The 20,212-nt window shown below is 38.0% G+C and overlaps 1 protein-coding gene across 2 annotated transcripts in view; it reads left to right on the top strand.

Annotated features, from left to right (window-relative positions):
- The first annotated feature begins 350 nt into the window (after positions 1 to 350).
- LOC148621812 (neuronal acetylcholine receptor subunit alpha-10-like) overlaps positions 351 to 20,212 on the top strand; it is a 62,570-nt gene continuing 42,708 nt past the window's right edge. For both annotated transcript variants that reach the window (XM_088576551.1, XM_088576550.1), the window contains exons 1-8: positions 351 to 420; positions 4,548 to 4,599; positions 4,931 to 5,062; positions 6,655 to 6,783; positions 7,163 to 7,300; positions 8,476 to 8,610; positions 9,043 to 9,192; positions 10,748 to 10,843. In XM_088576551.1, coding sequence (XP_088432677.1) covers positions 4,551 to 4,599; positions 4,931 to 5,062; positions 6,655 to 6,783; positions 7,163 to 7,300; positions 8,476 to 8,610; positions 9,043 to 9,192; positions 10,748 to 10,843 — 829 coding nt within the window. In that variant the 5' untranslated portion in view covers positions 351 to 420; positions 4,548 to 4,550. The remainder of the gene's footprint in view (positions 421 to 4,547; positions 4,600 to 4,930; positions 5,063 to 6,654; positions 6,784 to 7,162; positions 7,301 to 8,475; positions 8,611 to 9,042; positions 9,193 to 10,747; positions 10,844 to 20,212) is intronic.

The following is a 20,212-nucleotide window of genomic DNA, read 5'->3' as shown; positions in this document are numbered from 1 at the left end:
TTGACAATATTTGGCAGCCGATCACCGTATATCCCCAAACTAATAATCTATTTTTCTCACGATAAAAAACAATAAAAAGAAACAGACCGGATTCAGTGTCTGAATCAAAAGGCTTGGTATAAATAACAAAACGCGTACTTGAAGGTGGTTTTCATGATTCAATGATATGCAAATCCTCATGTCGAACACATCGTTCAGCAAACGATTCCAAATTCTGACTAACTACTTTCAACTAATCTTTGTGGCGTTTACGGCAGATAGTATGTAAATGATATATATAATTTGACAATTCGACAGTTGTTAATCCTAGTTGTCAGTATAATTAATTATTATAATGTACTTCCATATATGTTCATCTGAAGAACTATAAAACTATAAAAGTTAATTGTGTTATAACTGTTGGGTTCTGCTTCGTACAAGGTAGGATGTGTTTTGAAATTAAGATACTGTTTTATTTTATATTTAAGCGCCTATGATGAGTATGAACAACACCTGGTTTACAATGCTCTTAGTTTGAATGCAGTATCTTTGACTAGTCACTATTTAGTTTACGATTACCTTACCTTTACTTTTAAAATTGAAAGCCATATTATCTCATTCATTTTCATGGAGACGAGAAATAAATTAAAACATGATATTCAAAATTCTTTCGACTTATTCCACTGGCACTGCAACTTAATCCGCCCCGTGCAGGTCCGGTTGTTAAAAGAATAGGCCTGCAGCAGCGCTAAGCTTGTCGTAAAAGGCGACTAAATAGTGCTCAGAACCCTAGCCGGGGGCTAGGGCGCTTTGCCCACAGAGCAACTGGGATGTGTGCCCCAGGTGGTGGAATGGGGTATTTGTTTGTTTGTTTGTTTGTTTGTTGGGGTTTAACGTCCGAGCAGCAATATTTCAGCTATATTCAGACAATGAACATGAAATGGATGATAAAATGAACATGAAATAAAAAAAAAAAAAGGATGGGTCACAAGGATAATAGGGTCGACAAATTTTGATTGCCACTGGAAAAAGGGGGGATGGGTAAAATCGGGCAATTTAGCCTACAGTGGCGGAGCGGAAAGGTTCCTACTCCTATCGAATACTACAGCAGGGTTCTTTGACGTGCGAGGAACGTGGCATCTTTCCCAACACGGTGCGACACTATGGTTTGCGGTCAGGTTTTCCGTATTATAGCCTGACAACCCCAGCATGTAACACGCCAGGGGTACCCCATTCCACCGCCTGGGGCACACATCCCAGTTGCTCTGTAGGCAGAGCGCCTAGCCCCCGGCTAGGTTTCTGAGCACTATTTAGTCGCCTTATACGAAAAGCTTAGCGCTGGTGCAGGCCTATTCTTTTAACACCCGGACCTGCACGGGGGGTACCCCTGGCGTATTGCATGCTGGGGTTGTCAGGCTATAATACGGAAAACCTGACCGCAAACCATAGTGGTGCACCGTGTTGGGAAAGATGCCACGTTCGTTTGTTTGTTTGTTGTGGTTTAACGTCCGAGCAGCAATATTTCAGCTATATTCAGACGATGAGCATGAAAGTGATGATGAAATGAACATGAAATGATGATGAAATGAAAAATGGATGGGACACAAGGACAATGGTGTCGACAAATTTTGATTGCCACTGAAAATAGGGAGAGGTGGTTAGGGTCGGGCAATTTAGCCTCCTGTGGCGGAGCCCTATGGTTCCTACTCCGGGAGAATACGACAGTAGGGTTCTTTAACGTGCGAGAAACATGGCATCATTCCCAACACGGTGCACCACTATGGTTTGCGGTCAGGTTTTCCGTATTATGGCCTGACAACCCCAGCATGTAACACGCCAGGGGTACCCCATTCCACCACCTGGGGCACACATCCCAGTTACTCTGTGGGCAGAGCGCCCTAGCCCCCGGCTAGGGTTCTGAGCACTATTCAGTCGCCTTCTACGACAAGCTTAGCGCTGCTGCAGACCTATTCTTTTAAAACCCGGACTTGCACGGGGCAAGATGCCACGTTCCTCGCACGTTAAAGAACCCTATTGTGATATTCTCCTGGAGTAGGAACCATAGGGCTCCTCCACAGGAGGTTAAATTGCCCGACCCTACCCACCTCTCCCTATTTCCAGTGGCAATCAAACTTTGTCGACCCCATTGTCCTTGTGTCCAATCCCTTTTTCATTTCATCATTTCATGTTCATTTTATCATCCATATCATGTTCATCGTCTGAATATAGCTGAAATATTGCTGCTCGGACGTTAAACCCCAACAAACAAACATAAAGAGTTAAGTGTTCAATGCAGGAAAACCTCTCGTAACGTATGTCGAATCACAATGGCTGTGCAGTATGATTGGTAGGTTATTGTGCGCTCACAATTCCAAGAAATTTAAATAAAACCAGTTCGGCGTTGTTAGGGGAGTTGTGTCCACAAAATGGTACTATTGTGTTCAATCGAGGGAAACAATTTCCAAAACTCCCTCGAATCTAATGGTTTGCAGTATGATCAACAAGGTATTGCCCCTAGCAATCCTACAAATATGATCTGCACAGCGGTTTCAGAGGAGTTGCATTCACTAGGTAAGTTTGACGGACGCTGTCCATAACAAGAGCCCTGTGCAGGTGCGGGTGTCACAAGAATAGGCCTGCAGCAGCGCTAAACTTGTCGTAAAAGGCGACTAAATAGTGCTCAGAACCCTAGCCGGGGGCTAGGGCGCTTTGCCCACAGAGCAACTGGGTTGTGTGTCCCAGGTGGTGGAATGGGGTACCCCTGGTGTGTTACATGCTGGGGTTGTCAGGCTATAATACGGAAAACCTGACCGCAAACCATAGTGGTGCACCGTGTTGGGAAAGATGCCACGTTCCTCGCACGTTAAAAACCTTACTGCGGTATTCTCCCGGAGTAGGAACCATAGGGCTCCGCCACAGGAGACTAAATTGCCCGACCCTACCCACTTCTACCTATTTCCAGTAGCAATCAAAATTTCTCGACCCCATTGTCCTTTTGTCCCGTCCCATTTTTCACTTCATATTCATCGCCTGAATATAGCTGAAATATTGCTGATCGGGCGTTAAACCCCAACAAACAACCATTTTTTAATATGTTTTTTGAAAGCTGATCGTCTTGAACTTGGTAATCGCTTGCCTCGCATTGATTGGATATATGGAATGTTCGTATCCAATCAATCTGATACAGGGTAAAATGTGTAAAAATGAAAAGTTGAAGTCACTAGTTGATTTCCATGAATGCCAGGGAGAATTGAACTGTTCATTATTTCAAGTTTTAAATAAAAGTGTAATCAAAGGAACCAAGATTCTAGAGGAAATAAAAAGAATGTAATCATGGGACAAAGACCAGACATGGAAACCAGACAAATATAACAAAGAACATAAAGTAACTAAAATAATACATACAACTCGGACTCCACTAAAAACTGGGAGCATGAACCAGGTGCATCGGTAGGGTAAGCGTCCTCTGCTTTCTAGAAACACCCGCCGGGTTGCTGATGTGAATTTGTCTAGTTTTAAAACCTTGTGAGACAAAATAGAATTTTCATCGGAACATTTTTTGTGAGTAATGGGACGTGTTTGCAAGTTCGCGAGAAGAGAACAAGTCACAAGAGCTACGTTATTGTTTCGTCGTTATTCCTGTATCTGTATATTTTTTATACGTTTTGGAAAACTTGGCCTCCTGTTCCCTTGGTTTTAATACTGTTCTAATATTTTCTATGTAACACTTTCGAAATTTCGATACTGTTACATCTAGTTGAGGTAAGAAATGTAATAAAAAAAAGAGAATATCCTGTTAAAATGATTGCTTTTTCATTTAAGTGGAAATCTTGGAAACAGAATTAATATCAGCAGGAATATGTATCCGAATATGTCGGGTATGCATGATTCCTACTGAAAAGTCGTACTTATGGTCAAGTTTGGTACTGTGGACTACTGCAAAATTGTAACTTTTTAGTTCCCTCTATTCTTAAATGGCACACCATTCTGACACCAACCCCGCATAAAAAAAATCGGCCGGAAAAGAATATGTGAAAGGAGGTAGATTGTTGTAGCCGCTTGTGCAACAAGATCAATTCTTTGAAACACGTCAACAAGACGATGTTTTAAATATTGGATGGAAGATTAATGACATGCTTAGAATAGAACTCTATTAGCAACATACCGAATAGTTCGTGTGAATTATGTATATTTTCGAGAGAATAAATGTTTAAAATAATATAATTGAGGACCCTTGACATTACTTTAAAATGTTTTGGTTTTGATAAGAGATTTACATGTAGCTTCTATGACAACAGAGCAAACTAATGACAATTGTAATGTGTCGCACACAACTATCATATTAATGTATTAACTCCTGAAACAAGACTTAGAAACATAGATTACTTCTAATCTCATGATTACAAATGCTGCAATACCTTTAAAATGGAGACAAGTTACAATTTTCTGTGTGTTTACAGTCACTGTTATATCTTTTAGATTATTTTATTGTCAGAAATATATGCTTTTAGTAGTATTTTTATAATTTCTGTTTTTATAAAACACATGAATTCGTTTATTCGTTTTAGAAGATGTATCTGTATTGTTTAGCGTTTGTTTTACCCTGGTCTCTTGTAGCAGGTATGACATTTACTCGCAAAATTGCATTTATCCTATATAATTCAAACATCTTACTGCTATTGACTATTTACGTGAGTTAAAAGTAGAAAACAATTCAAAAGACCAGTCTCATGTTATTTGTGTTTTTTGTTTAAAACAATTTATGATACTGACACGTCACAGAATATTGTAAATTTCTATCAAAGTTTGTTATTTTTATACGAGCTATTTATTTCATAAAAAACAACACCTTGAATTAAATTACAACGTATCGAGTTCATTATTTAAAAAGTACGTTGTTACAAAAATAATTCAAGATAATTCTCGAAATATTTTTTTTTCTAAATTTTAGGTTACTGTGAAGGAGGTTGTTATACAAACGGACATTGCTACAAACATGGTGATACTTGGACAGAAAACTGCATTGAACGACGCTGTCGACAGATGTATAGAACAAACGCGATTGTAGAGACTCTGAGAGTCAGTAAGTGGTTACTCTTTGTTTTCTCTTAGTCAGGGCAGCATGTCTTACCTTTTGATGAATCTTAATTTATTTGCAGAATTGTTTGCTACAAAAAGTTATGTAAAAAGAGAATCATTATATTAACAAACAGATTCACGGCAATGACATTTTTAGCTCACCTGGCCGAAAGGCCATGTGAGCTGTAGCCATCACTATGTGTCCGTTGTCCGTAAACTTTTTTAAACATCTTCTCCTCTGAAACTTCTCAATAGATTGTAACCAAACTTTGCATTAATGTTCCTCAGGCTATTTTATTATTCTTGTGTGGGGGAATTTTTGATCTGGCAAATAAACATGGCCGCCGTTACTAAAAATAGATCGTAGGGGTCAAATTGTAATATGCAAATAACTCACATTAGGGTTTAGCTAAAATCTTGTAGGAGGTAAAATTGTTCAGCATGATGGGATGGACCTATGCCGAAATGTTCAGAACAATCTGTTGACGAATGTGAACGAGTTTTGGTACTGAAATGGATTTTTTTCCCAAATTTTACTTTTCCAACTTTGAAAATCTTCTCCTCTGAAACTACTAAATAGATTAAAACGAAACTTTGCATGAACATTATGTACAATATGTTTAGCAATATGTGTATGAGGATTTTTGTTTTTGTGAAAAAACATGGCCATCGTTTCTAAAAATATACCATTGGGGTCAAATTTCAGAATTATGAAAATAACACAATGCATTTGTGTTTAACTAAAATCTGGCAGGGATTAAAATTGTTCAGTATAATTGTATTACCTACATGAATGTAGGTGAATGCCGAAATTTCCGGAAAGGTCCGTTGACAAATGAATAAGTTATGGATCCTGGAATGGATTTAAAAAAAAATCTTTTAGAAAACTTGTAGGATTTATTGTAACCAAACATTGCATTAGGATATCCTTAACAACTTTTTATCTGTTGAAAACATGACCTTCACTAATATAAATTGACGACTTGTTGAAATTACTAGAAAACTAAAGGGTTTAGCCTAATTTTCTAGGGGGAATTTATCAGCATGGTGAGACCGACCTACTCTGAAATTTTCATAAAGATCTGTTGCTAAATGTTGGAGTTATTGCCCTTGAAGAGACAAAATGACAATTAGAGATTTATTTCAAAATATGAAAACCAGGTGGATAACTAAGTGATTAAATGATTCTTGTGACAATATTATGGTTAGGTCAAGAGTCCACCTTTAGAATGCTATAAAGACTATAGATTCTTCTGACAATATTACGGTTAGGTCAAGAGTCAACCTTTAGAATGCTATAAAGACTATAGAGAGCCTGAATTGTTTGACCAGGTGAGCGATTCAGGCTCTCTATAGGCGCCTCTACTTTGAGCGTTAACTGCAGGCAACTGCATATGAATTAAACTTTCATGGAGTTAGTATCTGGAACGTTATAAATCCGATTAGACTACCGAAAGCTGAATGTCGTCATGTGAATATGAGGTTAAGGCAGTAAAAAGTAATCAAGGAAACCCAAGATTCTGGTGCAAGGTGCAGAACCATATTCTAGGCAATATTTTATATCTTTTGTATTTATATTTCTGTTCTTATTCTCAGAATGTAAGGATGTATATGGCCGCTGTGTTAACCATGGTGATACAATGTCTGTGTCAGTTGGAAGATATATTGAGAAGTGCAGATGTCAAGTTGGGACCAATAGGTGGGACTCTGTGCAATGCTCGTCAGGTATCGAATATAATATTAATTGAAAACGATTACAAAACTTTGTGTTCCCCCACTTTAACGAGATATTTTTTCATTAGTTTTTTTAGCGTTCTTTTCAGTGATACTTGTGGAATATTCTGTTTTCTTTGCCTTGTATCTTTCTTCGCGTATTATGAATACCCTGTTTGTAGTTCTAGTCTTTACTTTGTCTAGCGTCGTTTTTCGAGGGTTATAATGTCCTGTTCGTGATTCTAGCCATGGTCGCCTAGGCTTAACCATATTATATAATATTGAATGTATATAATAAATGTATCCATCTATCTCTGAGTGTTTTTTTTTTTACAAAAACCAAATTATTGTGCATATGACGGAAACGGTCATATTTATACTTTAACTACAGGGTCTGCAAGAAAATGCGATTGTGATATCCCACACGACGGGTGCAAGTCCTTCGGTGAACAATGGACTTCTAGTGACTGTTTCAAGTACGAGTGTAAACGTGCTGGGAGTTCATGGATTGGTGCAGTTGTTGGAGCAGGTAACATAACTTTCGATTTTCAATGGAAGAAAATCATCTTCAATACTTACCTGTCATACCGTGATATCCTGAATTTGCGTCGGCAAAATAACCGCTGATTTTGATGGAAAGATTGTTTGTTTGTTGGGGTTTAACGTCCGGGCAGCAATATTTCAGCTATATTCAGACGATGAACATGAAATTGATGATAAAATGAACACGAAATGATGATGAAATGAAAAAGGGATGGGACACAAGGACAATGGGGTCGACCTCCTGTGGCGGAGCCCTATGGTTCCTACTCCGGGAGAATACCACATTAGGGTTCTTTAACGTGCGAGGAACGTGGCATTTTTCCCAACACGGTGCACCACTATGGTTTGCGGTCAGGTTTTCCGTATTATAGCCTGACAACCCCTGCATGTAACACGCCAGGGGTATCCCATTCCACCACCTGGGGCACACATCCCAGTTGCTCTGTGGGCAGAGCGCCCTAGCCCCCGGCTAGTGTGCTGAGCACTATTTAGTCGCCTTTTACGACAAGCTTAGCGCGGCTGCAGGCCTATTCTTTTAACACCCGGACCTGCACGGGGCCTTGAGCTTTAACAGTTGAGCATAAGTTGAGACATCTTTTGGTCTTTTCGCCACAGGAGGCTAAATTGCCCGATCCTACCCATCCCTGCCTATTTCTAGTGGCACTCAAAATTTGTCGACCCTATTGTCCTTTTGCCCAATCCATTTTTTATTTTAACTTCAAAACGTTTATCATACTCGCGAAAACAAAGTCTTGGTTTATATAGGAATAACCACGCCTGCCCGTCTGTCAGTTGGCAAAGAATATATTACTTTGCATAACATAAAAAAGTAATAAATCATAATTAGACAAAAATGTATATATATCTGTTTCCTGCTACCATACTTACCCTATTGTTTGTGCCCTACCCACAACATTTTGTGGTCATTTTGGCTAAAGCACTGCGCAAGTCTGGACTGTTTCTCCATTAACATAATGTAACACAATGTAAATATTTTTGATAAATAAAATCATTTCCAGCTTTCATACTTCTTTCTTACTCGTTACTGGCAACACGACTTTTTTAAATACCCCAACACCGATTGAAGTGTTTACCCTTGATAAATAATCTAAAGTTTGAAATAATACTTAATACATATATATTGATGTTTGTTGTTAAAAGTATGCAAGGATGCAAATGGGGTATGCAGAAAGAGCGGAGAAAAGATGTCTGCCTATATAGGAAAGAGTTTACATCAGGACTGTCTTTGTACTGTCCAGGGAAATAGTAGAAGATACCAATGTAGCAGAGGTAGAGGTGAGAAATTAAATAAAAATTGAGTTACAATGGGAGACAACATATATTTAAATGTAATCTAATTTTTTTTATCCAAGTGCCAGATAATATTTGTAAATGACGCAAAGCGATGCAACCATACATTGTGTGCTATCAATGAAGGACTGGCTGAAAAATGGCATTGTGTCTTGGAGACAGAAAAGCCTCTTTGTAAAGTTTTTTTTATGAAATTATCAAAACAATTTTTCATTAAAACTACGACGAAAAGGGCCAAAAACACTACGCCTCATTTTCTTTTAATTCTGAGAGCATAGGACATTTTTTGTATTACCTTCGAATGTATGTTGTTCTATGAATACCAATGTCATGGGTACATTGATTGAAATTAGGTAAGCAAAAGGAATCATTGCAATATTGTATTGGTTAAACCATAAATAATTTGTTTTGAAACAGAAAATCCAAGACCGGAATCTTGTTCTGCCACTGGATGTACTGTTGATGGCATCTGTCATAACATTGGATCAGAATGGACCACCGACTGTGTAACCTACCGATGTGATAACCTCGGTGGATTCTGGAGATATGCAACTATAGTAAGACGTAGTAAGTATATACTTCCACGAAGTCTATGAGATTTTTAACAGAACTTGTTTTTTTTTCAATAGCATTTGACCTTTTGATCCTAAAAAATGTCTGTCAGAAAATGTTTTGGGTATTCATATCATATTGTGGACATAGAAAATAAGAATAATATCAAGGTAAAAGGTTGACATAAGCAAGGAAAGCAAATAAAAAAGTTTTAATTGACTGTATTCCCTGAATGGTTGAAGTTAAGAAATAATTTTCTTTGCTGAGGCGTTTATGATTAGTAATGGGATGTGTATCTTCAAAACATAAAAATCTGAATAAGCGATCACGAAACCAAAAAGATAAGTGGATCTTTTTTTTTATACATATTTTACTTTAAGCAGACGTTAATTTTTCCAACTTTTTGGTTTTTGCCTTGTTATTGCCATTTGTTATATGACCTTTCCTTTTACACTTTTTGATTTGAATACTTCGAAATTTCGTCAGTCGGTAATTTTGTTATTACTCTTTATACACTTACTTAGTTTCTTATGGTTGTATCCTGTTACACATTCACTGTTTCCACTTTCTTATTGATGAAAGTTAATTGTAATTCTGTCTTGTACATGCATATGTTGTTTCATCAAATGTTTGACATTAAGTACAGCTTTATCTATAAACCAGGCAAGGGCTTACAATGAGTGATTTACGTGATTCTTAATCCCATATATTTTTTTATTGCAAATCTGTTTGTAGGCCCCATAGAAACTTATTAGGAAATGTAAGTGCAAATAATAGTTCACTAGAGACATGATATTAAAACTCAAAATTTGGTTATCGTCTACTACTGACAAAGAACGGGGAAAATTCCCGCCAGAAGTTTCAAACTATAACCATTAAAAATATTTCAAGATATATAGGAGATCCCAAATATGTTGTGATTAGAAATCCTTCATTAGGCATAATAGAAAATGTATTTAAACTTTGAAATGAAAACGGAAGTTGCCAACTGGAGATATTCATGCTTAAATTTGGTTATGTTTTACTACAGAACTTTCCGCCAGAAATTTTACACTATAACCAGTCAAAATATATTTCACGATAAGTAGCAGATCCAAGGACATGAATTAAGAAAGAATTGTTGTAAGGACCTATCAAATGTATCTCCTGAATATGGCTGAAATATTGCTGCTCGGGGGTTAAACCCCAATAATCAATCAATCAATCAATCAAATGTATTTATACACTTTCATTGATTATCTTAAGTATGATGAATCACCCTTGTCTGTTTTTTAGGCAGAACCATACGCAAGTCTATGTATGATGTAAAGTATTAAAAAAAATGATTGGTAATAGTATATTATAAATAAATTTTGGCGGAACATTTTCCTGCATTCATCTAGAACGGAGCATAAAATTTTAATGAAAGCCAACTTTCATCGAGTCTTTCATTTTAGAACACATATTTTAGGTATTCTGGAAATCTTCTACCCAGAAAGTATTCTGAAATCATTTCTAGTTAACTGTATACTAAGGTGGAACTATATTTTATATGTCACGATATAAGTTGTTTATCGTTCACTATTTGTAGAATGCAAAGATGCTTATGGTTACTGTCGCAATCATGGTGAAATTATGAAAATAACACACGGAAGGAGAACGGACAATTGTGTTTGTGAGATTTCAGGTACTACAATAGGTTATACATGCTCTTCAAGGGGAAAGAAATAGATTACTTAAACACCTAATCTATCTTAAGTCAACTTGAATAAAAGATTGTTTTTCGTTTGCTCATTAAAATTTTTGCGTAGGCGAGTTGTGATGTTTGTACAGTATTTTCCCTTCGCAGCATGATAACATATTTGTTCACCCTGTTATAGTTGTCTACCCGGACGTAACATTTTATAAGCAGCTCGACGTGTGTTTCCAGAAAAAGCAGTGGACGATTACTCTATCAGTGCTCCTGGTCCATGCCCTCAGTTTTTAGTGAAGTCCAGGTTGCTCGTTTTTATGTTCTTTATTACATTCCTTAAATTACTTTTAATATAAAAAAGGAAACTTTGAATAGTTACTTCACTCTGGTTTCCATAATATCACTGTCAATTACACTTTTGGCCTTCGTGTTTACATGTGGAATGAACATTTGTTTGTTTGTTTGTTGGGGTTTAACGTCCGAGCAGCAATATTTCAGCTATATTCAGACAATGAACATAAAATTGATGATAAAATGAACATGAAATGATGAAATGAAAAAGGGATTGGACACAAGGACAATAGGGTCGACAAATTTTGATTGCCACTGGAAAATGGGAGAGGTGGGTAGGGTCGGGCAATTTAGCCGCCTGTGAACGTGGCATCTTTCCCAACACTGTGCACCACTATGGTTGCTGTCAGGTTTTCCGTATTATAGCCTGACAACCCCAGCATGTAACACGCCAGGGGTACCCCATTCCAGTTCCTCTGTGGGCAAAGCGCCCTAGCCCCCGGCTAGGATTCTGAGCACTATTTAGTTGCCTTTTACGACAAGCTTAGCGCTGCTGCAGGCCTATTCTTTTAACATCCGGACCTGCACGGGGCGTGGAATGAACAGGAGTCAAACTTTATTTAGTTAAGGCATTGTTGATCAATAAGTGAAAGTTATTAATCACTATTCCGTAGATACTATTAGAGACTTAAAGGTCTGTATTTAAGAAATTAAAATGACACGTCATATATACGTAGATAAGAGAAAATCTTGAAAACTGACAGAAACAACAATATGTATAACAAGAGACTATAATTATTCCAAATTACTCACCTGAGAATTTCATATTCATTTTATCAACCACTTCATTTTCATCGGCCCCGTGCAGGTCCGGGTGTTAAAAGAATAGGCCTGCAGCCGCGCTAAGCTTGTCGTAAAAGGCGACTAAATAGTGCTCAGAAACCTAGCCGGGGGCTAGGCGCTCTGCCCACAGAGCAACTGGGATGTGTGTCCCAGGTGGTGGAATGGGGTACCCCTGGCGTGTTACATGCTGGGGTTGTCAGGCTATAATACGGAAAACCTGACCGCAAACCATAGTGGTGCACCGTGTTGGGAACGATGCCACGTTCCTCGCACGTTAAAGAACCCTGCTGTGGTATTCGATAGGAGTAGGAACCTTTGCGCTCCGCCACAGGAGGCTAAATTGCCCGACCTTACCCATGCCCCTTTTTCCAGTGGCAATAAAAATTTGTCGACCCTATTATCCTTGTGACCCATCCTTTTTTTCATTTCATGTTCATTTTGTCATCCATTTCATGTTCATTGTCTGAATATAGCTGAAATATTGCTGCTCGGACGTTAAACCCCAACAAACAAACAAAACTCTTCCTATTTCCGCCCCGTGCAGGTCCGGGTGTTAAAAGAATAGGCCTGCAGCAGCGCTAAGCTTGTCGTAAAAGGCGACTAAATAGTGCTCAGAAACCTAGCCGGGGGCTAGGCGCTCTGCCTACAGAGCAACTGGAATGGGGTACCCCTGGCGTGTTACATGCTGGGGTTGTCAGGCTATAATACGGAAAACCTGACCGCAAACCATAGTGGTGCACCTTGTTGGGAAAGATGCCACGTTTCTCGCACGTTAAAGAACCCTGCTGTGGTATTCGATAGGAGTAGGAACCTTTGCGCTCCGCCACAGGAGGCTAAATTGCCCGATCTTACCCATCCCCCCTTTTTCTAGTGGCAATCAAAATTTGTCGATCCTATTATCCTTGTGTCCCATCCTTTTTTTCATTTCATGTTCATTTAATCATCCATTTCATGTTCATTGTCTGAATATAGCTGAAATATTGCTGCTCGGACGTTAAACCCCAACAAACAAACTCCCTATTTCCAGTAGCAATCAAAATTTGTCGACCCCATTGTCCTTGTGTCCCATCCTGTTTTCATTTCATCGTAATTACGTGTTCATTTTATCACCAATTTCATGTTCATCGTCTGAATATAGCTGAAATATTGCTGCTCGGACGTTAAACCCCAACAAACACGCCCCCGTGCAGGTCCGGGTGATAAAAGAATAGGCCTGCAGCAGCGCTAAGCTTGTCGTATAAGGCGACTAAATAGTGCTTAGAAACCTAGCCGAGGGCTAGGCGCTCTGCCCACAGAGCAACTGGGATGTGTGCCCCAGGTGGTGGAATGGGGTACCCCTGGCGTGTTACATGCTTGGGTTGTCAGGCTATAATACGGAAAACCTGACCGCAAACCATAGTGGTGCACCGTGTTGAGAAAGATGCCACGTTCCTCGCACGTTAAAGAACCCTGCTGTGGTATTCGATAGGAGTAGGAACCTTTGCGCTCCGCCACAGGAGGATAAATTGCCCGATCTTACCCATCCCCCCTTTTTGCAGTGGCAATCAAAATTTGTCGACCCTATTATCCTTGTGACCCATCCTTTTTTTTCATTTCATGTTCATTATATCATCCATTTCATGTTCATTGTCTGAATATAGCTGAAATATTGCTGCTCGGACATTAAACCCCAACAAACAAACCCAACAAACAAACAAAACTCAAATTGTTTTTTTTCTGGGGCCATAACTCTATAACCGATTTTTCTGAAGTTTTAATTATGAAAAAGTCTTCTTTGTTATTGCAGTCAAATGTTCTAAATTAACTGTATAAATTAAATTTAAAAAAACAAAATCTGAAAAGCAGGAAAAGTGAAATAAAAAGGACAATGACTATAAACTAAGTAGTTAGACAATCTTGAAAATTTAAGCAAAGCAGCCGTGTATCCTGACATTTTCTTTGGGGGGTGTGGTGTGTGTCACCAAAATCCAAAATGTGAAAAAAGACAAAAATAACAAAATAACTTTATTACTTTAGAAGACATTCCTTTCACATTTAATAAAAATGCTAGTTACACTCATGTTGCATCGTTTAACTCAACTTTCATTTTCCTTGAATGTTTGCGAGGAAACCAAATTCCGGAGCATTGGTCTCTTCCATGCCGGCACTACTTTTGCCATTCCAGAATTTTTATAAAATGAATATTCATCGCCGTCAAACATTCGTAACACTTTACCATTCTTGCATACAATTAAAATCGTGATATTAAAGCTAGGGTGTACTGCCTGCAACGTGGTCAGCCATGTTGACTTCACTGGCAACCCGAGTTCAACTGAAGGTCACTTCGGCGAAGTTCGACAAACGAAAAAAGCCGAATACAGTGATTAGTGGATGAACGTCAACGGTTCGGAACTGGAGCTGCTTTGGAGTTTGCGAGGAAGCGTGTCCACAATATTACCAAGATAAGGCTTAGATTGTAATGCACATGTAAATCTAGCCCAGTCAAACAATCTTAACCCATAGTTGCACGAAGAAATGTTTTAATGAGCCAAGTTTGCTATATGAATGTTCACACTTGGAACTCATTACTGTCATGTTGCTTACAGTTTTTAACATTGCAAAAATGACATCTTGGCTTTTCTATTGAAGTTTCTTGCTCAATCCATAGTGTAACACATTAGACATTTTACTTCTACGAAAGTGACAAGAATCCGAAATTATTTATGGCAGCCAAGAGTTGCTGCTGTTCATAGCTTGTTTCTCGGTTGATAGATTTAATAAAACATCCATGGTCTGTTTTAGTTACGATGGCCATGTTTTTTAAAGGATAAAAAAGAATAAAATTGTGTAAGACACCCTTAGAAACTACGTGCATCCTTCCAAGTGTCATTGAATTAAGATTTCAGAAGTTTGTTAAAAAATAACTATAGACGCCAAGTGATGGTAATAGCTCAGATAGCCAATCAGCAGAGGTAAAAATGAGGCATACTATTATTTATTACAAAAAAAAGGTATATTGAAATTAAAAAATCTACCACATTTCGCTAAATAAATTATAATTAAGCTTCATCTATGAAAGGAATTATGATATTCTTCTATGATTTGTCGTAATAAGACAAAGGATTAGAACACTGTTTTAAGAGATCATAATCTAGAGTGAAGATTTAAATGTTTTTGTTCGATGGAATCTGGCTAAAATATAATATGTGAACATTTGTGATACTTAAGTAGCTAGTATTAGGTCGTAGTGGCTTTTGCACATCACGAATGTTCATAAAATTTGGGTGTGAACACGTTTGTTCCGATCTATATCAGCAGTGCATGTCTGGGTGTCAAAAGAGTAGGTCTGCAGCAGCGCTAAGCTTGTCGTAAAAGGCGACTAAATAGTGCTCAGAGGCCTAGCCGGGATAGGCGGGATGTTCATGAACATCTTTTTCAACACAGTGGACCACTATGTTTTGCGGTCAGGTTTTCCGTATTATAGCCTGACAACCCCAGCATGTAACACGCTAGGGATTCCCCATTCCACCACCTGGGGCACACAACCCAGTTTCCCTGTTTTGTTTGTTTGTTGGGGCTTAACGTCCAAGCAGCAATATTTCAGCTATATTCAGACGATGAATATGAAATGATGAAATAAAAAAGGGATGGGACACAAGGGCAACAGGGTCGACAAATTTAGATTACCACTAGAAAAGGGAGAGGATGGGTAGGGTCGGGCAATTTAGTCTCCTGTGACGGAGCGCAAAGGTTCCTACTCCTATCGAATACTACAGCAGGGTTCTTTAACGTGCGAGGAACTTGGCATCTTTCCCAACACGGTGCACCACTATGGTTTGCGGTCAGGTTTTCCGTATTATAGCCTGACAACCCCAGCATGTAACACGCCAGGGGTACACATCCCAGTTGCTCTGTGGGCAGAGCGCCTAACCCCCGGCTAGGTTCCTGAGCACTATTTAGTCGTCTTTTGCGACAAGCTTAGCGCTGCTGCAGGCCTATTCTTTTGACACCCGGACCTGCACGGGACCCCAGTTGCTCTTTGGGCACAGCGCCCTGGCCCCCGGCTAGGGTTTTGAGCACTTTTTAGTCGCCTTTTAGGACAAGTTTAGCTCTGCTGCAGGCCAATTCTTTTGACACCCGGACCTGCACGGGACCGTTTGGGTTGGAAGCATGGCTATATAAATGTATGTACAACTTTTTTCACAGAGAATTGGATAATTTGCGATATAAGAATTTGTTGAAATCAATATTTTTGTTACATTTTATAAAGTGAATCTTGCCAAAATGGGAATAAAATACGCCTACAGTTCTTTATTTATGGGATGTTTGTCATAAAGGACATTAAATAACGCAAACCGTGATTTGCTTTTAGCTTTATAGTATTATGTTATTTCTTATTCCTCTTGCCTATTAATGTCCATTGAACAACATAAATCTTCAGCAGACGACAATCAAGTATGATTGAAATACCAACAAATGTTAATTGATTTTCAATTTCTGAAACCTCGTATCAATTTAGAACGGAAACACATAAAATAAATACAAAATATCAGATAAGTAATGAAAACTCTTCTGCCAAAAGATTCTTACGTAAGTTGGTGAATATAATACATAATACCCTCCAATAAACTTATCGCTTTTACAGTTCAAAACACTCTTTAAATATACCTCAAATGGTTAATGACGGCTAGACCACAATAAAAGAAACTGGCAAGATATTGGAACAGAATACCAAAAATTAGACAAGTTTGAACCATTGGTAAGCAAAAAATATTCACATTTCTCAAGGTATGACATGTGAACACGAGGGACGAAATACACCGACTCCTTCCATTGATCAATTGTCAAAACATTAAGGGCATGTATTAACGTCTTACAAGAATTTCGAGGATAAAGTAAAACCATATCAATTAAAATTTTAAATGATAATAAAACTTACACAGTTATTTTATATTTTAAACAATTCTCTTAGTAAAAGCTGGAATGCTTTTACATGGAATAAAGGCGGCTGTATCACAAAAGCGGTCGTTTGTTTGTTGGGGTTTAACGTCCGAGCAGCAATATTTCAGCTATATTCAGATGATGAAAATGATGATGAAATGAAAAAGGGATGGGACACAAGGACAATGGGGTCGACAAATTTGATTGCCACTGGAAATTGGGAGAAGTGGGTTGGGTCGGGCAATTTAGCCTCCTGTGGCGGAGCCCTATGGTTCCTACTCCGGGAGAATACCACAGTAGGGTTCTTTAACGTGCGAGGAACGTTACATCTTTCCCAACACGGTGCACCACTATGGTTTGCGGTCAGGTTTTCCGTAGTATAGCCTGACAACCCCAGCATGTAACACGCCAGGGGTACCCCACTCCACCACCTGGGGCACACATCCCGGTTGCTCTATGGGCAGAGCGCCTAGCCCCCGGTTAGAGTTCTGAGCATTATTTAGTTGCCTTTTACAAACGTAGCGCTGCTGCAGGCCTATTCTTTTAACACCCGGACCTGCACGGGGCCAAAAGCGGTCGTAACACACAGTATTGACCTTTCTTAATCAGTTCAATATTTGAATTTGATTTGTCTCCTGTCGTTCCTGAACCTCAATAAAATTCAAGCGTTTCTACTTTTATTTTCCTGGATGTTGGTATTTATTTTACCATTATTCTCTGTTAAGAATACAAAGGTTTTGAGATTCTTCAACTGCCCTTTACCATGATGTTTGATATGATGTATAGCTAGTAAGAGAAGGTTGGATAAAGTACTCATAAGTTTAAGGTCCTTAACATAACGTGTCATAGTTTTCCTTTCCCCTTTTATGAGAAACTCGGGGGGGGGGGGTGTTTCTAGAAAAGCAGAGGAAGACGCATAGCACCCGGTTTTTAGTGGAGTCCGAATTGCTCATTTGCTGTAATGACTTTTTATATATTATTTTTATTTTATTTTGTGTTTGTTTTCCATGTCTGGTCTTTGTCCCTCTATTACATTCTTTTGTTTTCTGCTAGAATCTTGATTCCATTTGTTACTGTCTTATGGACAATTGATATAATAGGTATAATTGTCTTTCTTTTGTATAAAGCGACAGTCTAGTCGCTTTACATATATAAAACAGCAAGTATTCATCTAACGATTTAATGAAGAACAAACGAAGAAGGGCGGCACTTAGTTTTCGCGAAAAAAAAAGTACAATATTTTACTGCATAATTAGAACTTATCCATTTTGGTATTATTTCATGCTCCTTCATTTTTTTTTACACCAGATTTTATCTTGTGTCAAAATGACAGACTTTTATCTAAAGGAGACACACTTAAAATTACTTCAGAGAGTATGTCAAAAAAATGTTATAATTCTTATGAATTTTAAATAGTATAGTATAGTACTCGAGACCTTAATTTCATATTTACAATGTACATGAGACGATTCGCACACAAATTGCATTTTTAGTATAGACAAAAAAATATTCTGTGCAAGTTAAAAAAAGTGAATTTTCTCTAATATTAGTATCAATTAGTTATTTTTGTACAAAATACTATACTGTAAGCACCAAAAGAAACCGGTTTATATTTTACATTTTTAACATTCAAATCCAAACACAATTAATAGTAATAAGCAAAAAACGCTGATATTCTATTGGTTTAGTTTTTCATGCTTTTTCATAAACAGTCTCTTATGCATTACTCTAATTTTTGTGTCCCGTGCATGTCCGGGTGTCAAAAGAATAGGCCTGCACCAGCGCTAAGCTTGTCGAAAAAGGCGACTAAATAGTACTCAGAACCCTAGCATCGGGCTAGGGTACTCTACCCCAGGACGTGGAATGGGGTATCCCTGGCGTGTTACATGCTGGGGTTGTCAGGCTATAATACTGAAAACATGACCGCAAACCATAGTGGTGCACCGTGTTGGGAAAGATGCCACTTTCCTCGCACGTTAAAGAACCCTGATGTGGTATTCTCTCGGAGTAGGAACCATAGGGCTCCGCCACATGATACTAAATTGCCCGACGCTACCCATCCTCTCCCTATTTCAAGTGGCAATCAAAAATTTCTCGACCCCCATTATCCTTGTGTCCCATCCCTTTTTCATTTCATCATCATTTCATGTTCATTTTATCATCCACTTCATTTTCATCGCCTGAATATAGTAATAGCTGAAATATTGCTGCTCGGGCGTTAAACCCCAACAAACAAAACAAACAAATCTAATTTTGTCCTACCATTAGACTTCGACAGAAATGAAAAACCCATGCCCCAACTTCACGAAAAGTGCGGTGGTTTTTATTTTCATCCATCTGTGTTTCAACAGTATTCTAGAGCGTATTGAACGTTTATTGACTTATCGAATAAATTAAAACTTTTGAAACTAGTTCTTTGATCTTGATTTAATGACGTCGAAATAAAATTCATCCTACTGAATGTTATACATCGCCATCATGGACTTGTTAACTAAACTAATATTATGTATCAATCTTTATGGGATAGAGAAAACATTATCTTTCGTCAAGGTTATTGTCTACCTCATGAATGGTCAAGACTTACTCCTCTGAGGGCGTTTCTAGAGTGGTTAAGTGCGCTTTATTATTCTGAGCATCTCTGCCTACAATTTTATGATAGATACTGAATGTATTATTATGATTTGTTGGTCTAAATTCATTTTTTTAATTTATTTTGTTTTATGTAATGCCTTGGTTTTTCTGTACTTTGTATGAACCTCGAACTATTACCTTAGAATTTCGCTTGGTTTCTTAATTTCGTTCACAGATGACCCTTACTGGGATGTATATTAGTGGTTACATGAAATCCAAATATTTGAATTCTAAATTTTATGTGTTATATTCTAATATTTACTGACGTGTGTAAATACATTTTTCATTCTATACTTAAGACTCGTGTACTTTAATATTAGACTATTTAAATTAAGTGTCCTTCCTGAGAATTTTGCATTGAATCGAATGATAAAACATCACCAAATCATGCCTTTTAATTACGCTTCGACGTAAATGCAGTACCATAAATTATATTTAGGAGGATTTTATATCACAAACTTGTTCTTAAGGTACATAAAAGAAAATTGTTGTCTGAAGAGTCATGTAAAAATATGAAACCGTAGCAACAATTCCTGTCAACAACTTTAAGCAACCAACAAAGTTTAACACTAAATTTGAAAATAAAACTGGTTACTACAAAGACGCCACTCACTATGAAAAAAAAATGAACACGCATATGAACACAAAGAATTTTTTAAAGTATACGAAATAATTAAA

This window comes from Perna viridis, chromosome 3 (genome assembly GCF_037379345.1).
Source record: "Perna viridis isolate PV_CMFRI_1.1 ecotype Kerala chromosome 3, ASM3737934v1, whole genome shotgun sequence".
NCBI lineage: Eukaryota > Metazoa > Mollusca > Bivalvia > Mytilida > Mytilidae > Perna > Perna viridis.
Note: the sequence above shows the minus strand (reverse complement) of the source record. Positions and strands in the feature narration are given on the sequence as shown.